Source organism: Rhipicephalus sanguineus, chromosome 3, assembly GCF_013339695.2.
Source record: "Rhipicephalus sanguineus isolate Rsan-2018 chromosome 3, BIME_Rsan_1.4, whole genome shotgun sequence".
In the NCBI taxonomy this organism is placed as follows: Eukaryota; Metazoa; Arthropoda; class Arachnida; order Ixodida; family Ixodidae; genus Rhipicephalus; species Rhipicephalus sanguineus.
In genome coordinates, this window is record NC_051178.1 from 186,531,311 (window position 1) to 186,552,316 (window position 21,006).

Sequence of the window (21,006 nt, forward strand, 5' to 3'; positions counted from 1 at the left end):
TGTGAATATCGGGTACACGTGCGCTATACAAGCATGCTATGTTCCTGCTGAACTGCGATGTGTAATGGTCTGAGTGGAACAAGCGGGAAACATTAAGCTGGCATTACCAAATATTTCACTGTATACTGATTAATACGGACGATTTCCCAACGGTCTTGTCTTCTGCACCATCGAGTGTGACACCTGTAATTTCACTAGTGATACTCCTTATTGCACCATCATTGTGAGATGCTTGTTAGCGGCCAGTGGTGCTGTTCCTTCTTCTCAACATCAGCTGCCTTGCGTGTTGAACACCGTCTAGCAACATGTTCCTGTTTAGTTAGTGTTCTTTCATTCCCCAGCTTTGCGACAGGGTGCAGATTACAGAAATAAGTTCACCCAAGAGCTGTAAATGTTTCTTACTAATGAGTGTGCAGAATTGCCATAAAATCCTGCATATAGCTCAGACCTGCATATACATTTTCTGAGCTGTAATTTGGAGACAGCGAAAATTGGAAAAAAAAAAAACAGGTTTTATCCGTATATAGCCTGAGGTGAGCGGTATCTGAAAGCGTTTTTTTTCCATAGCATTTCAATATTTAGTCATCATTGTCCGTTGCACTTCCTCCTGAAAGTTCCTTGTTGGAAATACCGTCTCATAAAAACTTGTCTTCCATGCCGTCAAGTGCGATCAAAACCGAACATTTCATAAACACGCGACGGACGTGCTCCTCGGAAATGCAGGCCCAAGCTTTGGCGATTCAACAGCAGAGCATTGCAGAAGAAGCTCGTCTCAGCCTTCCGGCTAGAGTCACTTCAGGCCCTCTGAACCTCATCTACTCTATATATAGGCATCCGATGTGATCTTTCAACAGTTCGTTTACAGACACATCAAGCGGTTGCAGCTGGGATGCCATCTCTTCTGGGATGATGGCGAGCTTCATGCAGAAATCTCGAGTTTTTAGGGTACACTTAGATTATTAATTAGCAAACATTCACAGCTCATCAGTTTGAGGAGCATCTGATAAGCTTTTGTTTCTTTTCACTTAAATATCTGGAATGCTAAATGATTACCCGCCATGGTGGTGTAGTGGTCAAGGTGCTCGACTGCTGTCCCGAAGGTCGCGGGATCGAATTCCGGCCGCAGTGGCCGCATTTTCGATGGCGGCGAGGATGCTAAAGGCCCATGGACTTAGATTTAGGGGCATGTTAAAGAACCTCAGATGGTCGAAATTTCCGGAGCCGTCCACTACGGCGTCCCTCATTTTCATATCGTGAGTTTGGGATGTAAAACCCCAACAATTATATATAAAGCTAAATGATTACCCAACTTTATATCTCCTAAGCTTTCATAGGTGCAGAATATCTGTGGTGCTACAGAATGTCTTCTCATTTGCCATAAACCAACAGGTTCCCGAGAAGACGTTCAAGTGCAACACATCTCCAGCCACCGTCCAGTATACAGCGGTGCCTGGTCTCGCCGCAGGCACAACAGGCCATTCTGCAGTTATCCCTTCATCACCTTCACCTCTCACAACTAGCAATAGCAGCACCGCTAGCTGTGGGGCCACCATTGTGTCACCTCATGCACAAGTGAGTTTCCAGGGAATGACAGAGCAGCTTCATTTGTGAAATGCATAACCGATCTGCTCATTGCAGTACAATCTCATTAAACAGAACTTGAGGAGACTGGGAAAATATGTTCCGTTTAAAGTAGTTAAGTTTAATGAGAAAGATGTGTGGGAGTGCGACACATATATGCAAAAGAAACCAAATTATGGGCAGCTGTTTTGTTTAGGCAGCAATTCTGTTCAAGCGAGTTCCCTTTATCTATAATGCCACGCGCACTTCTTTCGCTACTTTTATGTAACTGGTCCGTTACACGTATAACCACTGCCTTGCGCAATTGGCACCCGAATGTCTGGGAACCTTCCAGATAATTGCAGAATCTTCTAATAGGCTTGAGCGCGCAAACGCGAACAGTTGAGTTCAATATAGAACTAACGCGGCCACCGGGGACAAGGCTTAAAGGTTCGATGCCGCATGCATAAATACCACCACGCCTTACCGCAGACCAGATTATCGACGGCCGCCGCTCCGTCCGCCGCTATCAATGTACAGCTTGTATTGCTTGTAGTTTTAACTTTTCGTTTCCCGGGCACAGGTTTGCCTGAATAAAAAAGTTAAGTCTTTAATAGCCCGACTGCCGTTTTCGCTGTCACGACCACGTGACAATATTCTACTGCATTTTAACTTTGCAAGACCTGCAATAGTAGTAATAGTAATCTTTAATGCAAATAAGCGCAAAACGCTTATTTAAAAAACATGTCAAGACACTTACCTGCTTGAAGTAGTCGATTTCAAGGTATTCTCTGTCCCCTTTGGTTGACCTCTGTATAAATGATTTGACAAAATTCACATATTCAGTATAGAAGCCTGTTCATTGCAGCGCACATGTCTGATGAACTACTATACTGGGTTGTGAGGGAAACTCAGCTGCTGTCATTTGGTGCCCTTGGCATTACCACCGCTGTTCTCATGTGCTTTGAGATGTCTGTGTCAGCCTCAATTGCCCACATACTATTTTATGTCAACATTTCCAATAGCCTGCTTTATTTTGGTGGGTAAGCAAAGGTGATGCACGTACTTCTTTATTTTGTAGTGCAATAAATATAGATAATGCAATGTTTATGATGAGTGATACAGAGGCTGGATGAAGTTCGAGGGCAGGAGCACTATGCCCAGCTGTATTTGCAGGAATCTCAAATCTTGGCAATGCCTCTGTTGTTTTCTGCTTCGACGGGTGTCTCTTTTTTTGTATCATGCATTCCCCTCCCTCTCCCCCTCTTTTTTTGTCTGGCAGGTTGTACAGCCCAGTGTGCCCATCCGAAGCAACATGGGCACTATGTCCCTTGTTACATTAGCTCCCACGTCTGCAGTACAGTCGGCACCACAGGTTAGTCCAGAACTTGTCTGCTGTCTTCAGTGCGGGCTTATGATTGTTGTTTTTCATCATGGTTCTGTGCATCAATGCGAATACCTCATGTAGGTGGTGGCAACAAGTCAGCCTGCATCTCTTCATGGTTCCAATCTGGCGACTGGAGGCTCAGGCATTCACCCGATTTTCACGGTGGTTTCAAACAAGAGCCCCCTGTCCGTGGCACCAGCATCCACAGCACCAAGCATAGGAATACCCCAGAACAGACTTGGTCAGTGGTCAATTTGCTTCTGAAAGTTAGCGTAACGTAGTGTCACCTTGTTAGGTGAACTTGGATGTGTGGTAAAGATCTGCTTGTAAGAAATTAACAATCCTTATCGGAACTTTTCGTATTCTTTTTTTAATTATTCCATTCTTCTAGGTAGTCTACATTACGAACCTTTTAAGCAGCTAGGCATGCACAGTTGCCTCTTTCATAGCTGCTGTGATGTTGTTTTCTTTTATTGCCACACCTGATTGTTTTTTATAAGCTAAGTTTGTAGATGCCAGCACTTCTCTAGTGATCGTCAGTGGCCAGTGGTATAGTTAGTGCAGTAATGGTTAGTTCACTGTTACCAGGATGATCAAATGTGGGCAGACGAATGCAAGGAGGACCTGCCTCGAAGGTCGCCTTTAAGCTTAACCTGTGAGAGCCAAAGCCATGACTGCATGATCTTGCTCATGTTGGTTTGTGTCATTTAGTGGTTAGTACAAAGACTGTGGTAAAGCGAGTGTGATCATTTTTGTCTATATTGTTTGCTTTTCATTCTTGTAAAGGATGAAGTACGCCCTTAGGGAACAGTGCCCTCTAAATGTACAAACTGATTTCACTGTGCTGAATTTTGCTATTGCAAAACTTCTACTCAAGTTACACGTTTAAAAATGGTCTAAGGTAGGCTTGTACGAATATCACTTGTTTGTTTCAAAGCAAAGTCGAAGCGAATGGTAATTATAGTATCACATAATTTTGAAGCCGACTTGAATAGTAGCAGGGTGCAAATCATAAGTGGTAACGTACTTTACGTTTTAAAATTTACCATGGCAGTATGAGACTGTGTGACACAGTTTTGCACGGTTTTAAACTTAAAAAAAAAAATATAACAGTTTCGCTGCAAGGGCACAGCAATGAATGCAGTAGCAACAAATTGGAGTGTTAAACAAAGTAAGGCTAGCAGGCTAGCAGCTAACTCTCTTGGATCCGATCTTGCACTGCTATATGCAAACACTGGTTTAAGCGAATACGGCTGCTCCAGGGGGCAAAGCGGTTTTTGTGCTGTCTGTCGTCTCAGCGCGAAGTGATGAGAGCACAGCACGTATACGAGTCGTCGACTGACATCTGTCGAGATAACGTGCGTGCCTGCTCTTGTGACTGCGTCCTTTTGATCAAAGTTCGCTTGAGGAGCCATCGATGGCAGGCCTCGAACACGTGGCGATGTTATCGCGTGCACCTTCCGTGCGGTGGAGATGGCCAGCTCATTTCACGTATGCTGAGCCGCGTTCATCCTCAGCGTTTGCCCGGTTGTACTAGTGTGTAAAACATGCGATGCGCAGGGTGATGTTATTGATTTGGGCTTTATACGGAAAATGACAGGGACGACAAAAACCTTCCGAGAGTGTCCATATAATTGTTATCCCAATAAAAGAAGTTACTAATTGGGTTGCATGTAATATGCAGGTGCAGCTTTGCAACAGTGCAGATTTCCCCTGAATAGGTGGTTTCATGACATAGTGGCCCCACACTAGTGAAACCACCTTTTCAGGCAGGTCACATGTAGTAAAATGCATCTATTCGTTCGTTTCGAATGCTTTGAAATATCAGAAATTTTAAGGGGGGGACGTGGCTTCTGGAGACCGAAAAAAAATCATTGAAGAAAAAAGTGTTTTTTCTTTATTACATTATTGAGATCTACAGCTATTCTTTCGCATGCAAAGCCTAATTTAAGTCTTATAAGATTAGGATTTCATCCGCAGTTTAAATCTGTGCAGCGAGTACGAGCTGAATGTTAAATATTTTTGGGTCACTTAGCTTGAACGAGTGATAATCTCATGATCTAAAACAGCTACAGCTGTAATTACTTTTTTAACATAAAGCCCAAGCTGTGTATCACGAAGTTCTGAGAGCAGAATTCTCATTTCTGCTCATAAATTTTACATTTGATTTTGTTTTTTCTTTATGGTATTCATTGTACAAACATTGAATTTCTATCATCTGCAGAATGACTAGTTATGATGTGATCTGAAAACTGTTTGCAACATTGTACTTATTGCATATTGTAGTAGTATCTAGCTGTCTGATAATATGCACTTTCTGTTAGACGGTTTTTTCCTGTTGTCTCCGGAAACAATAGAGAGGCAGCTTTGTGCATACCGTAAACCATTTTACCTACAAGAAAAATTATTGCATATTTGAAATCAGCACGAAAACCTAAACAAGTCTATTTAGTTTCATCAGGTTTGGACATAAAATAGAGCAAATACAGTCGAACATGGATATATCGAACCCACATATATAGAATTTTCGGCTATATCGAACTCCCTCTTGAAAATCCTGCGTAAAAGTATAGAAATTTGCACGTCTATATCGAACGGTATTTTTGCCCGCCATCGGATATATCGAACGCCGCGCGAGCTGGAAGGCGTGCTTCAGCACTCGCTGAGCCCCACGACCTTCGCGGCACGGCACCTCAGCCGACACCCAATAAGCTCGAAAAACATGAGGGCGAGAGGGCTCAGACTGTACTCCTTTCGGCGCATTCTCCAACTTGCGGAACGGCATTTTTTTTCTTTTTTTCTCTCTCTCTCTCTCTCCTTCTCATGCTTTCTCCGCGTTACCGTCGACTCAGAGAGCAGTAACGAAGGAGCCGGCGGCCTCCTCCTTTCGCCTTTTCTTTCTATATTTTTTTTTGTTGCTGTTTTGTGAGTTTTGATCAGCCAAACACAGCTCGCGCCTTGCCTTTCGTATTTGCTCAGCCAACCACAGCTCGCGCCTTTCGTAGGTTGCTGCTGCCCTCGCAGGTAGCCCGGGTGCCCGAGTAGCCATCGCGACTGATCGCGAGTGCTTTGTTGGCAGAGTTCACTTCCGTGAGTTGTCGCATACCACCACATTCCTCTTTTGCGTGCGTGCTCCCCTGCAAGCTCAAAAACATCGAGCTGAAGTTTCTGCTGGCCAACACGACAGCGAAGCTGCAGCTGCTCGACCAGGGCATCATCAAGTCCTTCAAGGTGGGCTGAAGGTTGACCTGCTTGGTGCCGTTCAAATGGTGACGGGCGCCTGGCGAGACGTGAAGACGGACACAGTGGTCAACTGCATCCGGAAGGCAGGCTTCGTGACGGTGGAACCTGCGGAAACCAGTGAAGACGGTGACGACAAGCGCATAGACGACGCATTTCACGAGTTGTCATCCCTCCTCCCGGCTGCTGTTCCACCCAAAGTGTCTGCGGACGATTTTGAGGAAGCGGACTGCAATGTTCAGGCTGTTGCGAGCCTCGCTGACAAGGACATTGTAGCTGCGGTCGCAGGGACCCAGGATGCTTAGGCCGACAACTCAAGTGGCGACGAAGGTCATCTGGATGAGGCGACGGCTACAAGCGCGTACTCCGCCGCTGAAGTGGCGGCAGCGTTCGGCTCGATTCGCCGTTTTTGCGGCGACATGGAGTGAACCGGGCTGTCGCACCTGGACAGCCTCCTTAAGATCGAGGCCAGCGTCTTCAATTTCATTTCGAAGACGAAGAAGCAGGCCAAGATAAGCGATGTTTTTTCGCGCAAATAAAACATTCTCTTGCATCGTGTGTGTGGAATTAGTTGTCATTCTTGAATGCACCGATTGTAGGTTATCATCCGCCACTGGTAAGGTCTCGGGGCCTGTATTTTTTTATATTGAATTTTTCATATATCAAACTAATTCGCGATCCCCTTCGAGTTCGATATATCCGTGTTCGACTGTATTTCCACAAGGTGTGTCCCCCTTAAATTCATGCATAAGCAAATACGAATACTACCATAATATTTGTTACAATATTCGAAGCGCTCAAATATTTGCACAGGCTTAGTGTAAGATGATTCCTTCTGTTCTTTTTTGTATTAACCATGCAGCAGGCGCATCACGTCTCGCAACCACTGCGTCTCCAGCAGTGCAACCAACAAGTGTCCAAGTTGCAGGATCAGCGACTCGCCCGATAACGACGACCGTGGCCATTCATCCACCTACTATGTCTGTGCCAACAGGTACGTGAGATAGCTTTGCTAGGAAAGCTTCAGACAATTTAAATTTTATGTCATCAAATAAATGCTCAATATTAGGTTTGCATTATCTTCCCGATTCATTTGTGCCCCCTTGTCACACTGATAATGACTGCCATCATTGTCAACAACACACAACGATTCGTCATTGTCAGGTCATGTTGTTATCCCTAGCTTCATTACCACCAGAGGGCAAAGGAAAGGATAGCATCTTCACAACTGAAGCCATTGATATTTGAGCCCACGTTACTGCAGCATTACTGCGAGGTTTGGCACTTATTGTAGACTCTTAAAGTGGTGGTGCCTATGCTCATATTGAAGTATGCTTCTTGTCACACACTTCCCTGTAGTGGATAAGCACAGTTATGTGATGGAAAAGGTGCGAAGCATGTAGGCATGGGTGTTTCAGCTCCACTAACAAGAAACCTGGGGAGGGGCAAAGCATGCAGTGTTTTGAGGGAGATTTCTTTGATGAGGCACTAGTGGTGCCAAACCTGAAACCAGGCATATAGGGAAGAGTGTCTCCGCTCCACTAACGTCATCAGAAAACTGCATCGAAATGCAGCTTACCCTAAGGTGGTGCTTCTTCTTCTTCTTCTTCCCTACATGCTCGGTTTCAGTTCCCTATGGCATATGGAAGGATCTTTCGGCTCCACTAACCTTGTTGGCTATTTGTTGGGTTAACTGTTGCCTTCTTCATTTTTAGTGGACCGATGGCTAGTAGTGAGATTTACCTAATTTTTGTGGCGCATGCTTGTTTTATGATGGAACATGACTATATGACACACCGTGACGACATTCGACGCTGACAAGCCGAGCCCCTAAGGTGCTTCGCAGCTAAAAACAAATCATAAGGGTCTTCTTAGTGGGACAGTGTTGCTATTGTGTATAATAAGTTCAGAGCCAAAGAAATCACTGAAACGTGGTGCCATTTTTTTATGCGTTGGCACCACCAATAGCTGACTCTTGAAAAACTTTCACTTTATGAAGTACTAGCTCTGTACATGAATAGCTTTTACAGCTGATGGAAATTTATAAAGTTACCGTAGCAGACTTGCTGATGCCAATCGTTCAGCTATTTTGTGGATGATGGTTAGCACACCTGAATTTTTATGATACCAGTGCTTGGGAGCTTAATGACTTTCCTGTATCTTTATCTACTGTAGTGTAGCTGCCTTTATTAGCCCAGTTTTTAAAGTAATCTATAGGTTTATAAATGCATAAAGCAGTAAGACTTGTGGTGTCAGGCATAATCACAGGGAAATGTTGCATTTGTGATGAAGTATTTTGTTGAAAATGATAAAATTTGTAATGTCGCAAAGCCACTTGAAATCATAAGGACACACATTGGGCAAATCCGTATAGTACTAACCATCATTGCCCTGCTGGCTGAACCATCATGCTTATAGCTGTACCAGCTTTTATGAGAAACTCTTTTACTTTAAGTGCATGGATGTTCGAAACCAATTTTAATTAAAGTTATGGTATGTTGAACATTCATGAGTGAGTCCACATCAGTCTGGGATTCCACTCACAAATGTTAAACATATCATAACAATTGTTCAAATAAATTTAGAACATCCATTCTTGTTTACTTGCATACAGTTCTTCTTTCAGATTATCGTTACATGCTGATCTACTTCATAATTCTTTTAGTTTATGAAAAATCATGCCCAGCTAAATGCACATGAAATGTTTGACCTTTTTGAAACCTACGTATTGTGCTGGAGAAATAATTGCACATTCGAAACCAGCACGCAGGTATACATAAGCTCAGCAAGTTTCAACAAAATCAATCAAGAATTAAAAAAATAATTTTGAGAGAAGCTTCCCCCTTGAAAATATATTCAATGCGTTCCGAAGGGTTCTCAACAGCAGTGTTTTTAGAGCAACAGCACTAAAATTTCCAAAATTCGTGTCGGTACTCCTTCAACACGTGATTGTTTGTGCGTACGGTTTTGCTAGCTTGGCCGCTTTGCAGGCGTGCAATCAGCTTTATTTGCAACTGTTAGTGATATAAAATGCAAATCTTCAGCTAAAAGCGACAAATGCAGCAGATATTTTCCAGAATAAACAAGCAAAAAGTATGAATTGACCGAATTTATGTAATGGAGCAGTTTGAATTGGGTGGCTTTAGGATCCATTGATATCATAGCCGGCCAACCAAAACTTTGAAATTTATTTGAATTAACCAAAAGTTTGAATTTTGGAGAGTCTGTTGTAGTAATAACATTAGATCACCGTAAGCAGTGTCCTAAGGTGTGCTGGATGAGAGAGGTCTGGGCTTGTTGGTGCATTTTAGATACTATGCTGTGTCATTGCTGCCTCTGTCCCCATGTTCTGTGTGCACCTTTTTTTGTTTCTTGTGGTTATTTGTGGTAGTTGTTCTTGTTATTGAGCATTACCTTGGCGTGCAGTCTCGGTTGTAAAGACACGCTCTGAGGATGCCTCCAAAGACGATCGACGCTATGTGCCAGGGACCAAGGTGTTTGGGCCCACGTCTCTGGTGGGATCTACAGCAGGCATGCATTCCAGCAGTGGTCTGGAGGCAACGGCTACGGTGTCGGAGCCCACGGGAAACCTCTTTGTGACTGGTGCAACAGCGAGAAACCTCGCCACAACCATTTCCTCCGCATCGAGCAACGCACCGACAACTGCATCAGCATTGCCGGCAACTGTCGTCATTTCCGACACCCGGACAGACAGGTAAGGAATGGAGTTGCAAGTGTAAAGAAGCAATCCGGGTGATTTATGATGCATCTTTGGGTGGCTGAATTCAGCTTCAAATCAAGTGCATTACTGGATGCGCTGAGAATGCTGAATTGTTGGCGGGATCTACCTGTAGTTCTGTCGAATGGCTCTAAGCTAATGCATTTCCAGATGCTCTCGTGTTTGCACATCCGCTTTCCATCTGGTCTGTACAGGCCCCCGAAACAGCTCTTTGGTATTATGTAAGCAGTTAGGCTACAACTAGAGTAGATCATCCACACCATAATTTAAGCAGAGCACCTTGTATCGAGGGAGCTACGGGCAATTAAAGGTGACCCTTCTCCCAAGCGCCACTCTTCTTCAGCTTTTTCCCCAAACAGTCGGAGAAAACTGTTCGGTGAAAAACTTTCTCCAATCCTTTGGCAGATCACCGTTGGAGGAGGCACGGAGTGTTTCAGAGTGCAGCTTTTAGGCACTCAAGTTTTCTCCTGCCATACAAGCACAAAAATAGCCGAACAGATCTGTCGCACAAGTGATGTCCCGAAACAGTGCCACGTCCCGAAACAGAGGTGGCTGAAAACTCGACCTAGCAGTGTGCTGCGATTGATAGTGATGTGCATGTTTAAAACAGTATAATTAATCATGCACTTTACGTAGAGTGCTTAAATTGGCCTGTTAACCCTTTAACAGCCGAGGACTGTCATGCATGGCACTGTGAACAAGACCCAAATGGTCGATGCCATGCTCACACGGTGCAGTCTTTATGTTTCAAAACCATTCCACTTTTTCAACTCTTTCTTGCGCAGCAAGTGCTGTCACTATACAGGGATGCAGGGAACTTTTCGCTTGCAGTATTGAACGTCAGTTTCCATTCAAAGGCTTGTTTAGGCCGATACATTGGCTATGTGTGAACATTTGATTGTGTATGGGCACATGGCAATAAGTTTAGTTTTGTTTCTTGTGTGGTTCCTGTTAGTTGCACTCGCAAAAACTGTGATGTCTATCTGGTTTCTAATCTCTTAATGGGTAACTGCTTTATATTAGCTCGTTTATTGCCCACATTTATGCGATTTCATCTGTTTGCCGACTGAAATCACATCCATTTCATTTATTCAGTTTAGTCTGATTGACTAAGCAATTGACATTTCTATTAAGACTTGTAGGAGGTAACATCATCGCTGTTTGCTTTCATTCCTCATAGCCATCAAATATATAGACTAGATGGGTAGCACAAATGTGATGCTAGCGCATTTTGTTAAAGCACAGTTATTATTGTTGTGCCACCTGAGGAAATTCTCCACTGTGATCCCTCGATGCAGCTCCTGGTGCAAGTAAGTGAGCAAACTATGTGACCTAAGTTTGACCAGTATTTCTTGCATTTTCAGGCCGGCACAGTTGCAGGGAGCAGCGGCAACACCATCATATGCAGTACCGGCAACATACTTGTACGAGCCCTATCCAATCCAGGGTGCCACCATTACAATGCATCCATATGCAGCAGCTACTCCAGCAGGTGTAACACCCGTCTTTCCCGTGGCATCAGCGCGACCCAGCCGTGAGTGATTCTGCTTTTGGTCTCCTTTTGCTAAGTTCTCGGCTGCATCCATGGTACGCTGTATGTCAGTGAAGTTAAGCACACCATGTGTTCGGTCACTCCTTGAAGGGGGAGGAGGCGAAACGGACTGCCGAGAATATTCCCTTTCAGTGTGGTGCAGTCCTCGAGTTAGCTGATTGCTGCGACTTCTGCAGCAGCTGTCCCTTTCCTTCCAACCTCAGCCCTAATTATAATGTGCTCATTATGCAGCGGCAATTAGACATACCAATTCTAGGTCAAAAGTACGCTTGAAATGTGTTCAGTGTGGTTATTCATTTACACGATGGTGATGGCTCATCATCTTTGTTTTTTGTTTTTTTGCATCGCAAGCACAAACTCTTGGGCTATGCCACATCTTCATGGCGTTTCCAGCTTCCAGTAAGTCGCTGGCAACCAGTTACGGGGCATCCCTGCTAGAAATGTCTGAACTGCTTGTGACGTTCTGAGGCAGCTACCAAACCCAGCCAGAGAAAAGGAGCAACCCCCATGACACGTCGTACTGTAACATTTGTCCGCATACCGCCAAACAAACCTACGTAGGAGTGTTTTGGAAAACGTAGCTGTGTGGAGAGGAATACCATCTGTAGCTTGCTCTTCAAACCAGCTTTCCAACTACCTGAAGCAAAATGTGCGCGTGACCCAGGATGCTCGTGGCAGGATTGTACAGAGAAGAGGAGGGTTTGCAGAGAAAGGAAGTGCTGTCTCTCCCAACCTCAAGGCTCATCGTTTGGCTTGGGAAATGCTTGAAGGCACGTGACAGTGCATCTCTCACATTGGCGAAGGAAGTGTGGCTGTCGGTAACTGACGACGATTTCTGCTGCCCCGCCATTTTCAGAGGCCATGGCCTGACGCACATGAAACCATGGTGAACACGGACAGCGGAACAGAGAGTGCGCTTACGGCAAGTCCAAAACTTGTATGTCCTGCTGGTAAAAACAGAACAAATGCTTGCGCTGACAACTTTCAGGGACAATGTCTGCAATGCATCTCTGAGCTAATGATGCAATATAAAGCAAAAACAGTGGTCCTGTTTGTCATTAGGCATCATTCTGTGCCTTTTGAATGCAGTAGTTGCCGGTGCAATCGTTACAAAACTTTATTGAACATGCGAGTCATTTATGTGATGTTGAAAGCCAGTCTCTGTCTTGTGTTGAGACAGACGTAAAGAGTGTGCACAGCAGAACGAAGAAGCATATTCATTCATTGGCTCCATTAATGCAGACTTTCTAGTGTGCTATGTTCTTGCCAGGAATAGCGTGCTTTTAAAGATGTTTTCTTTTGGTGTTGTATGCTTGTGCCATACATTTTATATTCTTTAAAACAAGAATGTCAACGTTTTAATTCTTGCGTTGTTCTGAGGACACAAAAAAGCAGCGTTGCTATTTCTGTGGTGGAATGATAGTACTAATAACCGCAGTGCCATGCCTGATGGGAAAAACACCGCTTGCCATATCATTTGTCATTGTACTTTGCAACATGCATTGTCAGAGTTTTTCTGGGAAACATGATTACAGCTAATGCCAAATTCTTGAGGACCCCTAGAAACCACAAGATCATCCGATAAACCAGGTATGCAGTACAGCTAAACTTGGATATAACGAAATTGACAAATTCCCGAAAAATGTTGTTATAAAACAGGTTTTCGTTACATCCAGCTTCAGCACGAGAGTTCCGAAAACAAAACGCACAAATTAAACACAAGGGGAATTGAAGGTACAGCTCACCCAAAATTATTTAGCGACACAAAACTGCCTTATTTTGCTCTATTGCTTGTTTGTGAGGGATAACAATAGTGAACGTTCATAGGACGTCAGTAGAATGTTTCTCCATCATCGTCTAGCCGTGGCCTCCGAGATTGGCTCCGGCAACGCGACAGCGCGTTGCCGGAGCCAATCTCGGAGGCCACCATCTCGTGAACCCGTGGCGCGGCGCACGACGGCAAAGTGCGTGACGACAGTGACAAGTTGACCTCCAAAGATCCATCGTTGTCGCCGTTTGTCGCCGGACAGTTTCCACCAGCGCCTAATCTGACGCATCCTCGGTAGTGACGACACAATGGTCGGCATTTAAAAAATATCACAAAAACTACACATCGTCAAGGGTTGCTCCATGCGCGCGCAGTGAAACCACGCACGCGTGAAAAGAGCAAACTCCATATGCGGTGCGGCCCCACATATGCGGCATGAACTCGAAGCGTAACGACACGGAGAAAGGATTTATATTTTTTAGTGGCGTCACCTGATGTAATGTTAACGAAGTGCAGTTCAGAGACTACTGCAACAACCGAAGAGTGGCGCTGCCAACGCAAAAACCGATCTTTTATTTTTAAGAAAGCCAGCACGGTTAGCGTGGTGGCACCCGCGAGCGGCTGGATGAGGTTTGAAAGGAGGGAGAAGGGGGGTGGAGGGGTACGCCTATGCACGCGCTTGCGGCGGCAAGAAAGCTGGCTCCAGGAGCGCAGGCCTCGCCTGTCTGTCTCACGCACACCAGCACACACAAACGAGCGCTCGCTCTCACCTCGCAGTCGCCGGGGCTTCGAGAGCGCCATGCGCAGCGCCTCCGCTTGGCGCTCCGTCGTCGCCGGGGCAACCGCAGAAGATGCATGCGGTGCCTGCTTGTGCCAAAATGACAGAATTCGGGGCAAAATCCCTAGGTTGTCGGCGGCGAAGATTCGTTATATCAAGGGTGTCTTCCGCTGCCGCTTTGATACATAGAGGTCGCAAATACATGGTTCTACGGAGTAACAGCGGGGAACAGAAAAACTTCATAATATCGAGGAATTCGTTGTATGGAGGTTCGTTATAGGCAGGTTTAACTGTAGTACGAAAAAAATGAATATCTGCCTTCTTGTTCCCCCCAAGCACCAAATCATTACAGCCACATCTGAAATGGCTCTGGAGGCCTGCGAGTACATTTTTAACACGAAAGTGTTTTATGCCGGGGTCCACCACGGCTCCACTGATGTATTTCCATCACGGAAATGACGTAAAATATAGACTATCAGATGGCAAGGAAAAAAAACTAGAAGAAAAAGTTCTGTCACCGGGAGTTGAACTTACGACCCCTCGCTCCGCAGCGCACGGTGCAAAACGATTCGGCAACAGACGGCACGTTCTTTGCAATGCTAATGGCGAGCTATTTATTTGTCCGATTTTTCGAACTACCTGGGGACCGCGAAATCGTCCGAAAAATCGGGCAGTCCGAAAAAACGAATTCATGCTTTTTTATTCCGCTCAAGCGGTCAAATCGCCACAGCCACGTCCGAAATAGCTTTATTGCCTCCCAGTACAATTGTCAGGCATTTTGGTGCGCGCCCAGGCTCTCGCAAATACATTCGGTACCTGCCGCGAACCCCGCTTAACTACGTACGTGCCAACTGCCACTTATGCATCTCGTGATGAGCGCCGCTGATATCAGCAAAACGCGAAATAGATACACGCGAATGAGCGCGCGCCTCTACAGCGCATGGTTGCTCGTGTGCGCGCTTATCTCGTGATAGCGGTTGTTTGTACGTCTTGTGCTCTCACCGCAAGTTTGCGTTGAGAGCACGAAGGTCACCTCGCTCACTGCAGCGGCCGCTTTTGCGAAAGGAGCCCGCTGCTCACACAGAAATAAGCTGCAACTGTGACAGTTCGTGCTCATCCTGTGTATGTTCGTTTCGTGCGTCCTTTCTGCTTGAGCAGTGCGTTGCAAGTTTCGAGCTGCTTGCCGTTATTCGCGTGACATTACAATTTGTTGCTGTAGCATTCGTTCCTTCGTGCTTGGGGTGGAAGAATATACAACAAACGCTCAAATACGTCTGTGAAGACACGTTTCGCTTTCGTGCTATACGGATTCCTATGGCAGAGTGATCAGCCATGTTTCTTTTTAGTTGTCTTGGTGTTTGCACTGAGGCAGCTGCACATATGAGGAACACTCCGTGCCCCTTTTCATGCACCTTTCACGGTAAAGCTTGCTGCAGAGGGTTCACCTTCTGAAATTCCAGGTCTCCTTACACACTGGCTCTGTGGAGTAAGTTATAGTGCTGCTAAGGCATCTGAATGAATCAGGCATGTCTGGAAAATTGGCCTTCTGAAGAATATGTTGTTGACCATGTGTAAGAACGCATGTTGTGCATGTTAGTGCATGTCGCAGTACTTTTAAAGGGGCCCTGCAACACTTTTTCAGCACGGTCAGAAAACGCTGCCGATCGGCAGTCGAGGCTCCTGAGAACACACAAGCCGAACATTATAGCACAGCACGCGGCCTGGAATTTACAATTAATTTTCAGTCAGCTAGAAATCACTCCCTCTTGTTTCTACAAATGATGCCATATACCCAAATTCACGACCATCGGCTGGTTTGAGCATCGTCAGCTGCATAGTTACCGAGGCCGCCCCACGCACGCACTCACAATCACACAGAAAGTAAGCCGCGCACACCAAGAAACCAGTGATTCCACTCCTGCGCCAACTGCGCCAAAGTGCGCCAAATTGTATTTACTGCGCCATCCTGATAATATCGACGAAATTTGCGCCAAACTGCGCCAAAGTCTCGGGTTTGGGGGCGTCTATCACCGGCAATCGCACCGCCGGCGCGTCAGAACATGTGCAGCTCGATCTTGGGGCTGCCAATAAAGTCGCAGTCATGGACCAAGAATTATTCCGCTGAATAAATAGCGCTCGCGCGTGCGTCCCGAGTAAGCCACGATGCCATGCACGGTGCCGACGCAGCTTCTGTTCTGCAAGTCGGCTCGACAGCAAAACGCGCTCTCCGCAGAGGCTCGTAACGTCTAGGCCTATCGGTAGCGAGAAAGTGCGACGGCGATTCATCGGCGGACGTCGTCTGTTCCAGAAATGCTGCTGATAGCTCGTTTCAAGCGTCGCACAGCACGTAAGGAAAGCAATGTTAAGTAATAACTACATGAGTGCCGCTAAAATGCCTGTCACTTCGGTTTCCGGACATCGCGGAATGAAATCTGGGATCGCTCGCAGTAGATATATGGGACAATATCGAATTTTCCTTGCTTCGCGTTTATGGAAGAGCACGCGAACGGTGGAAACGCGTTGACACTTTTCCTCAGATATACTTTATCCATGGATCTTCATCCAGAACAGCTTTTTCGTAATTCCTTCCGCCAGCACGTCCGAGTTTGTAATCACTCTGCGGTAAATACCCCCTAAAAGGCCCTGCCCTTTCGAGCTCACGTGCTAGGGTTCCAATTTGAATTTTTGCTTGCTTTTTTTAAAAATGTCATCTCATTAGTAAAATCATATCTCCTGGTCGGAGCAGCCGCAAATATGCACAGCTAAGTTTCGCTTAAGAGCGAAGCAATGAATGCGATACCAAAAAATTGTATTGTGAAACGAAGACTAGCAGCTAACTCTTTTGGATCCGATCACGCGTAACTCAACAAAACGCTGGTTTAAGGGAATGTGGCCCCTCCAGGAAACGAAGCGTTTTCTTGCTCTGAGTTTTCTAAACGCGAGGTAAGCGTTGAGAGCACAGCAAGTTTATGAGCTGTCTCCTGATGCCTCGAGATATAGCGCGCGCGCAAGCGACTGCGCCCTTCGAACGATGCGGTCCCCCCCCCCCCCCTTTCCGCTCCCCTGGCATCCCTTCATGCTCCTTACGAAAGATGGGCGGGGCGTTTCCTCTCTGTTTGATGAGCAATCGACGGCAGGCCCGCACGCGGGAAGATGTTATCTCATGCGCTGTCCGTGCGGCGGAGACAGACAGCCGGCTAGTTTAATCTCCGCTTCAGCCGCGTTCGTCGCCAGCGCTCGCGAGCTTTTACCCGCGCCTAGAATGCGCGTGGTGATGTTATTAATTTCGACTGTATACGGAAAATTATGGCAACGGCGACGGCAAAAATCCGCCGAGAGTGTCCATATATTTGCTATTGCAAGGGTCAATGTACGGGGCAGATTTTGCGCCCCCCCCCCCCTCTTTGGTGATTAGGGGGGCGGCCGCCCCCCTGTGCGCACGCCTATGCTCCTGAGATGATTTTTTCCATGAGATTTGCAATGAATCGAAATATTTCTAGCCTTCATAAGAGCCCCATAATAATACTCAGGTGCTTGACTGTTAATGCAATATGCTTCTGTATTGCACTCCAGGATATAAAATTCGCTGCTACAAAGTGCTCCCAGATGCAAAATTATCTGCTCCAAAGTGCTCCAAGATGAAAATTTTGCTGCTCCAAAGTGCTCCAAAACGGAAATTTTGCTGCTCCGAAAATTGCTCCAAATCAGAAGTCCTCGGTAGCATCACTGAGAAACAAAAGGAAAAGTGCTCAAGGTGATGACGTGCGTGTGACATAACTTCATTTCCCCGTGCCATTCCTCCCTGCTTAGCTTCCAGCGCGCTCTTCGGGACGAGAGAAGAAAAAAAGCAATTACAGCGTGTGATAAATCTCCGTAACCCCGCTCCTACTTGACGGATTCTAATATCTTTTGCAGTGGTCAATTCGTGTGGCAGTAAACTCTTTTAATGAAGCCATTAAATGGTTACTTGGAAAAGTGTTGCAGAGCCCCTTTAAGGGTTTCTATTACCATCATGCTATTTAAATTAAATTATCACAATAAATGTAAATGTGAGAGCTTTCCATAAATATAACCACATTTGACACGAGCAGGGTGCTTATTTTCAAATATGTTAATAAAGAGATGACTACGCTCTATCAACAGATTTCTTTTCTTGATGAGTGCAGTGGAGACTGCTTGTTTAAATGTGAATTTGAACATAGAAAACATCTTGGTTTCAAAAATGCTTTTCACTGGCTTAGATTTTCCAATTAAGTCTAGCATTGTATTGCAAGACTTGAACCAGTATGATTAAATGTTACAGACGCAGGAAAAAGCATGTAGAACAGGAGTAAAATATTTTTTTCTTGTACTTCTGTTCCTAAAATGGTTGTGGGCACGACTATGTCTGTAGTACAGCGTTTGTGTGTGTGTAGAGAATTTTATAAGTGCTGTTTGTTTAAACATACTCACAAATTACAGAGCATCATAGGTCGGCAAAAAATATGGAGCTCACTCAGACTCACTCATGAAATATATTTTGCCTTTAGAGCTCACTCGGACTCAGACTCGCAAAAATTTTCCTCAACAGGACTCACTCCGACTCAACCTCACCAAATTATTACTCACTCGGACGAGTCGGTTAGCGTGTAATTGGCTTTTTCGACCATGGTGTCGATGCTGTTTCACACCAATATCTCGCATAATTGGTGCTCTACTTGGCGCCTTTTGATCTCGTATCTTCAAATATGAGTTGCAATCCAATAAGGAGATTTTACTGAAAGAGATGACTCGCACGAGATATTTTTATCAAGAACTTCCTGTGAAAGAGTTTTCGGGGGCAGGTCATGGCACCCCCCCCTCCCCTCATCTGTGACTCATGCCTCTGATCAATACATAAATATTGAGCTGGCGTATGAACTCTAGGGCTTTGAAGTATGTGTGAGCCGACGGGAGTATAAATGTGAGCCAGCATAAGGCTGATGGTAATGCTGAAGTGGCGTAGATAGGATGATAGGTTGGCAAAAAGGTGTGGAGCTCACTCAGACTCACTCAAGAAATATATTTTGCGCTTAGGACTTACTCGGACTCAGATTCACCGAAGTTTTCTTCAACTGGACTCACTTGGACTCAAACTCACCAAAATATTACTCACCCGGACTTGCTCAGGCTCGGACTCGCGGCTCGATCTGAGTCTGAGTATGTCTACTCATGAATGAGTTTGCCGACCTATGCAGAGCAAAGAAATTCGTATGTTTGTTCACTTATTTTATTCTATATATTTAGTTATTCATTTGCATATCAACATGCAGCATGAGGACCTCAGTGACAGCATTCCATTGCATAGGAGGCAATGTGATTTGTTTCTTGCAATTTTCTGGTTTATTGGCTCATAATGGAAGATAAAAATGGTGCAATTTCTTTGGTGGCTGTGGTATTTTGTTGGTGAAGATGAGGTCGTAGGTTTGATTCCCAGACATTTCAGCTGCTTTTCAGTTGTCACGGAACGTTAAAAAAGAAAGCAAAAGAAGCACATGTGGTAACCATTGCGTCCGCATTAGAGGAGTACTGACACAATTTTGAGGCATCGCAAAAGGGATCTGTTTCATTTTCTTGGCATTCATTGTGAACGCTTTCCAGACACTGGTGCCAGGAAACACGTATAAAATATTTTAGTTTGATATTAAAGTTTTCAATGCCCAGCATCTACAAGCCAGCCCCATCGCAGTGGACATTTTCATGACGAATCAACACAGTCGCAGTTAAAGTCTGCTCGGTTTGCGAACTCTGGTGTGATGAGTAGGGGACAATTTCAAAGAGCGCAATGGACGCAGAAGTCGAAGAAAACGAAGTGCCTGTTATGGTACGCTATGCGTGAAGAGCATGAGAGAAAAAAACGGTGTTCAATCCAAGAAGGCAGACACAGGAAGCAGATGAAGAAGAGGTTTTGAGAGCAACTGCGGTGGCTATCTCTCCATTGTGGCACTTGTACTTGCATCCTTAGTTGGACCCCTGATGAGCTCCGGCGGCTACTGTTCCGCTCCTCACCATCCGTGCCTGCAGTCACAGCCTAGTGCTGAGGTCGAACTGGTGGTGACTTGGCCGCTGGGCAGTGTTCCTCAGGCAGAGAAGCCCGGCCGACTTCCTGGTGTGCTCGGCCATCAGCCCAGCCACCTGTGTGGTCACAGAGGAGCACTTCACAGGCATCCTTCAGGCATCACAAGACCTTTATGATGACGACATCATTCTCGTTCTCTCTTGCTTGAATGCCTGGCCTACGAACCACCGCACTGCATCCCGCACGTGGCCGAAATTGCCAAACCGCTGTCGGACTCGCTACACGACAATTGACTCATAGGTGTTCACGTGCACCACGTTCCTCACGTGGCTTAGACCTACGTCAGGCTGTGTTGACACATCACTGTGAAACCGCCCCCTCAATCCAAACCGAAAGTGCTTTTTTTTTAAAGTAGCAGTATTAAAAGTGTACTCAATGCATTGCGAGGCACCACAATTGTAGTATTTTTAGGGTTCTCGACACCAGTGTTCTTATTTAGAGCAACAATATGCAAATTTCTAGAATTCGTGTCAGTACTCCTTTGAATAACTCCAGACACCCAAAATCAATCCAACGTCCTTCAGTATGACATTTGTCGTAGTCTCTATATGTTGCTTCAGAGTGCGAAATGACATCATTGAGTCATCAACGCAGAAACCTAACACACCTGGCTTGCTGGCTTCTTTTTACCAATTAAAGGTAGTGCTCTCAAAGTTAGTTTTCTGGTGAGTGTGTTCAGTGTTTGGTAAACAGGGATTGGTATGTGTGTCCAACCTCATTACACCTGTAGTTGGATTAGATGTTTTGCCGCAGTATTGACATACTGCTGTCTTTCTCATCTTCATCATATAGCAGGGCAAGAAACGAACCTGGAAAGAAAGGTGGAGACAAAACATCGGCTTTTCTTTTTCAGCCAGAGGTCTAATAGAAACTTGGGAACAAATG

The 21,006-nt window shown here is 45.4% G+C and overlaps 1 protein-coding gene across 5 annotated transcripts in view; it reads left to right on the plus strand.

Annotated features, from left to right (window-relative positions):
- The window catches only part of LOC119387837 (histone deacetylase complex subunit SAP130-A), a 61,703-nt gene that overhangs the window by 20,498 nt on the left and 20,199 nt on the right, over positions 1 to 21,006 (plus strand). For 4 of the 5 annotated variants that reach the window (XM_037655367.2, XM_037655369.2, XM_037655370.2 and 1 more), the window contains 6 exons: positions 1,390 to 1,572; positions 2,843 to 2,935; positions 3,029 to 3,188; positions 7,050 to 7,181; positions 9,614 to 9,902; positions 11,291 to 11,460. In XM_037655367.2, coding sequence (XP_037511295.1) covers positions 1,390 to 1,572; positions 2,843 to 2,935; positions 3,029 to 3,188; positions 7,050 to 7,181; positions 9,614 to 9,902; positions 11,291 to 11,460 — 1,027 coding nt within the window. The remainder of the gene's footprint in view (positions 1 to 1,389; positions 1,573 to 2,842; positions 2,936 to 3,028; positions 3,189 to 7,049; positions 7,182 to 9,613; positions 9,903 to 11,290; positions 11,461 to 21,006) is intronic. The other variant, XM_037655368.2, reaches the window with a different exon arrangement.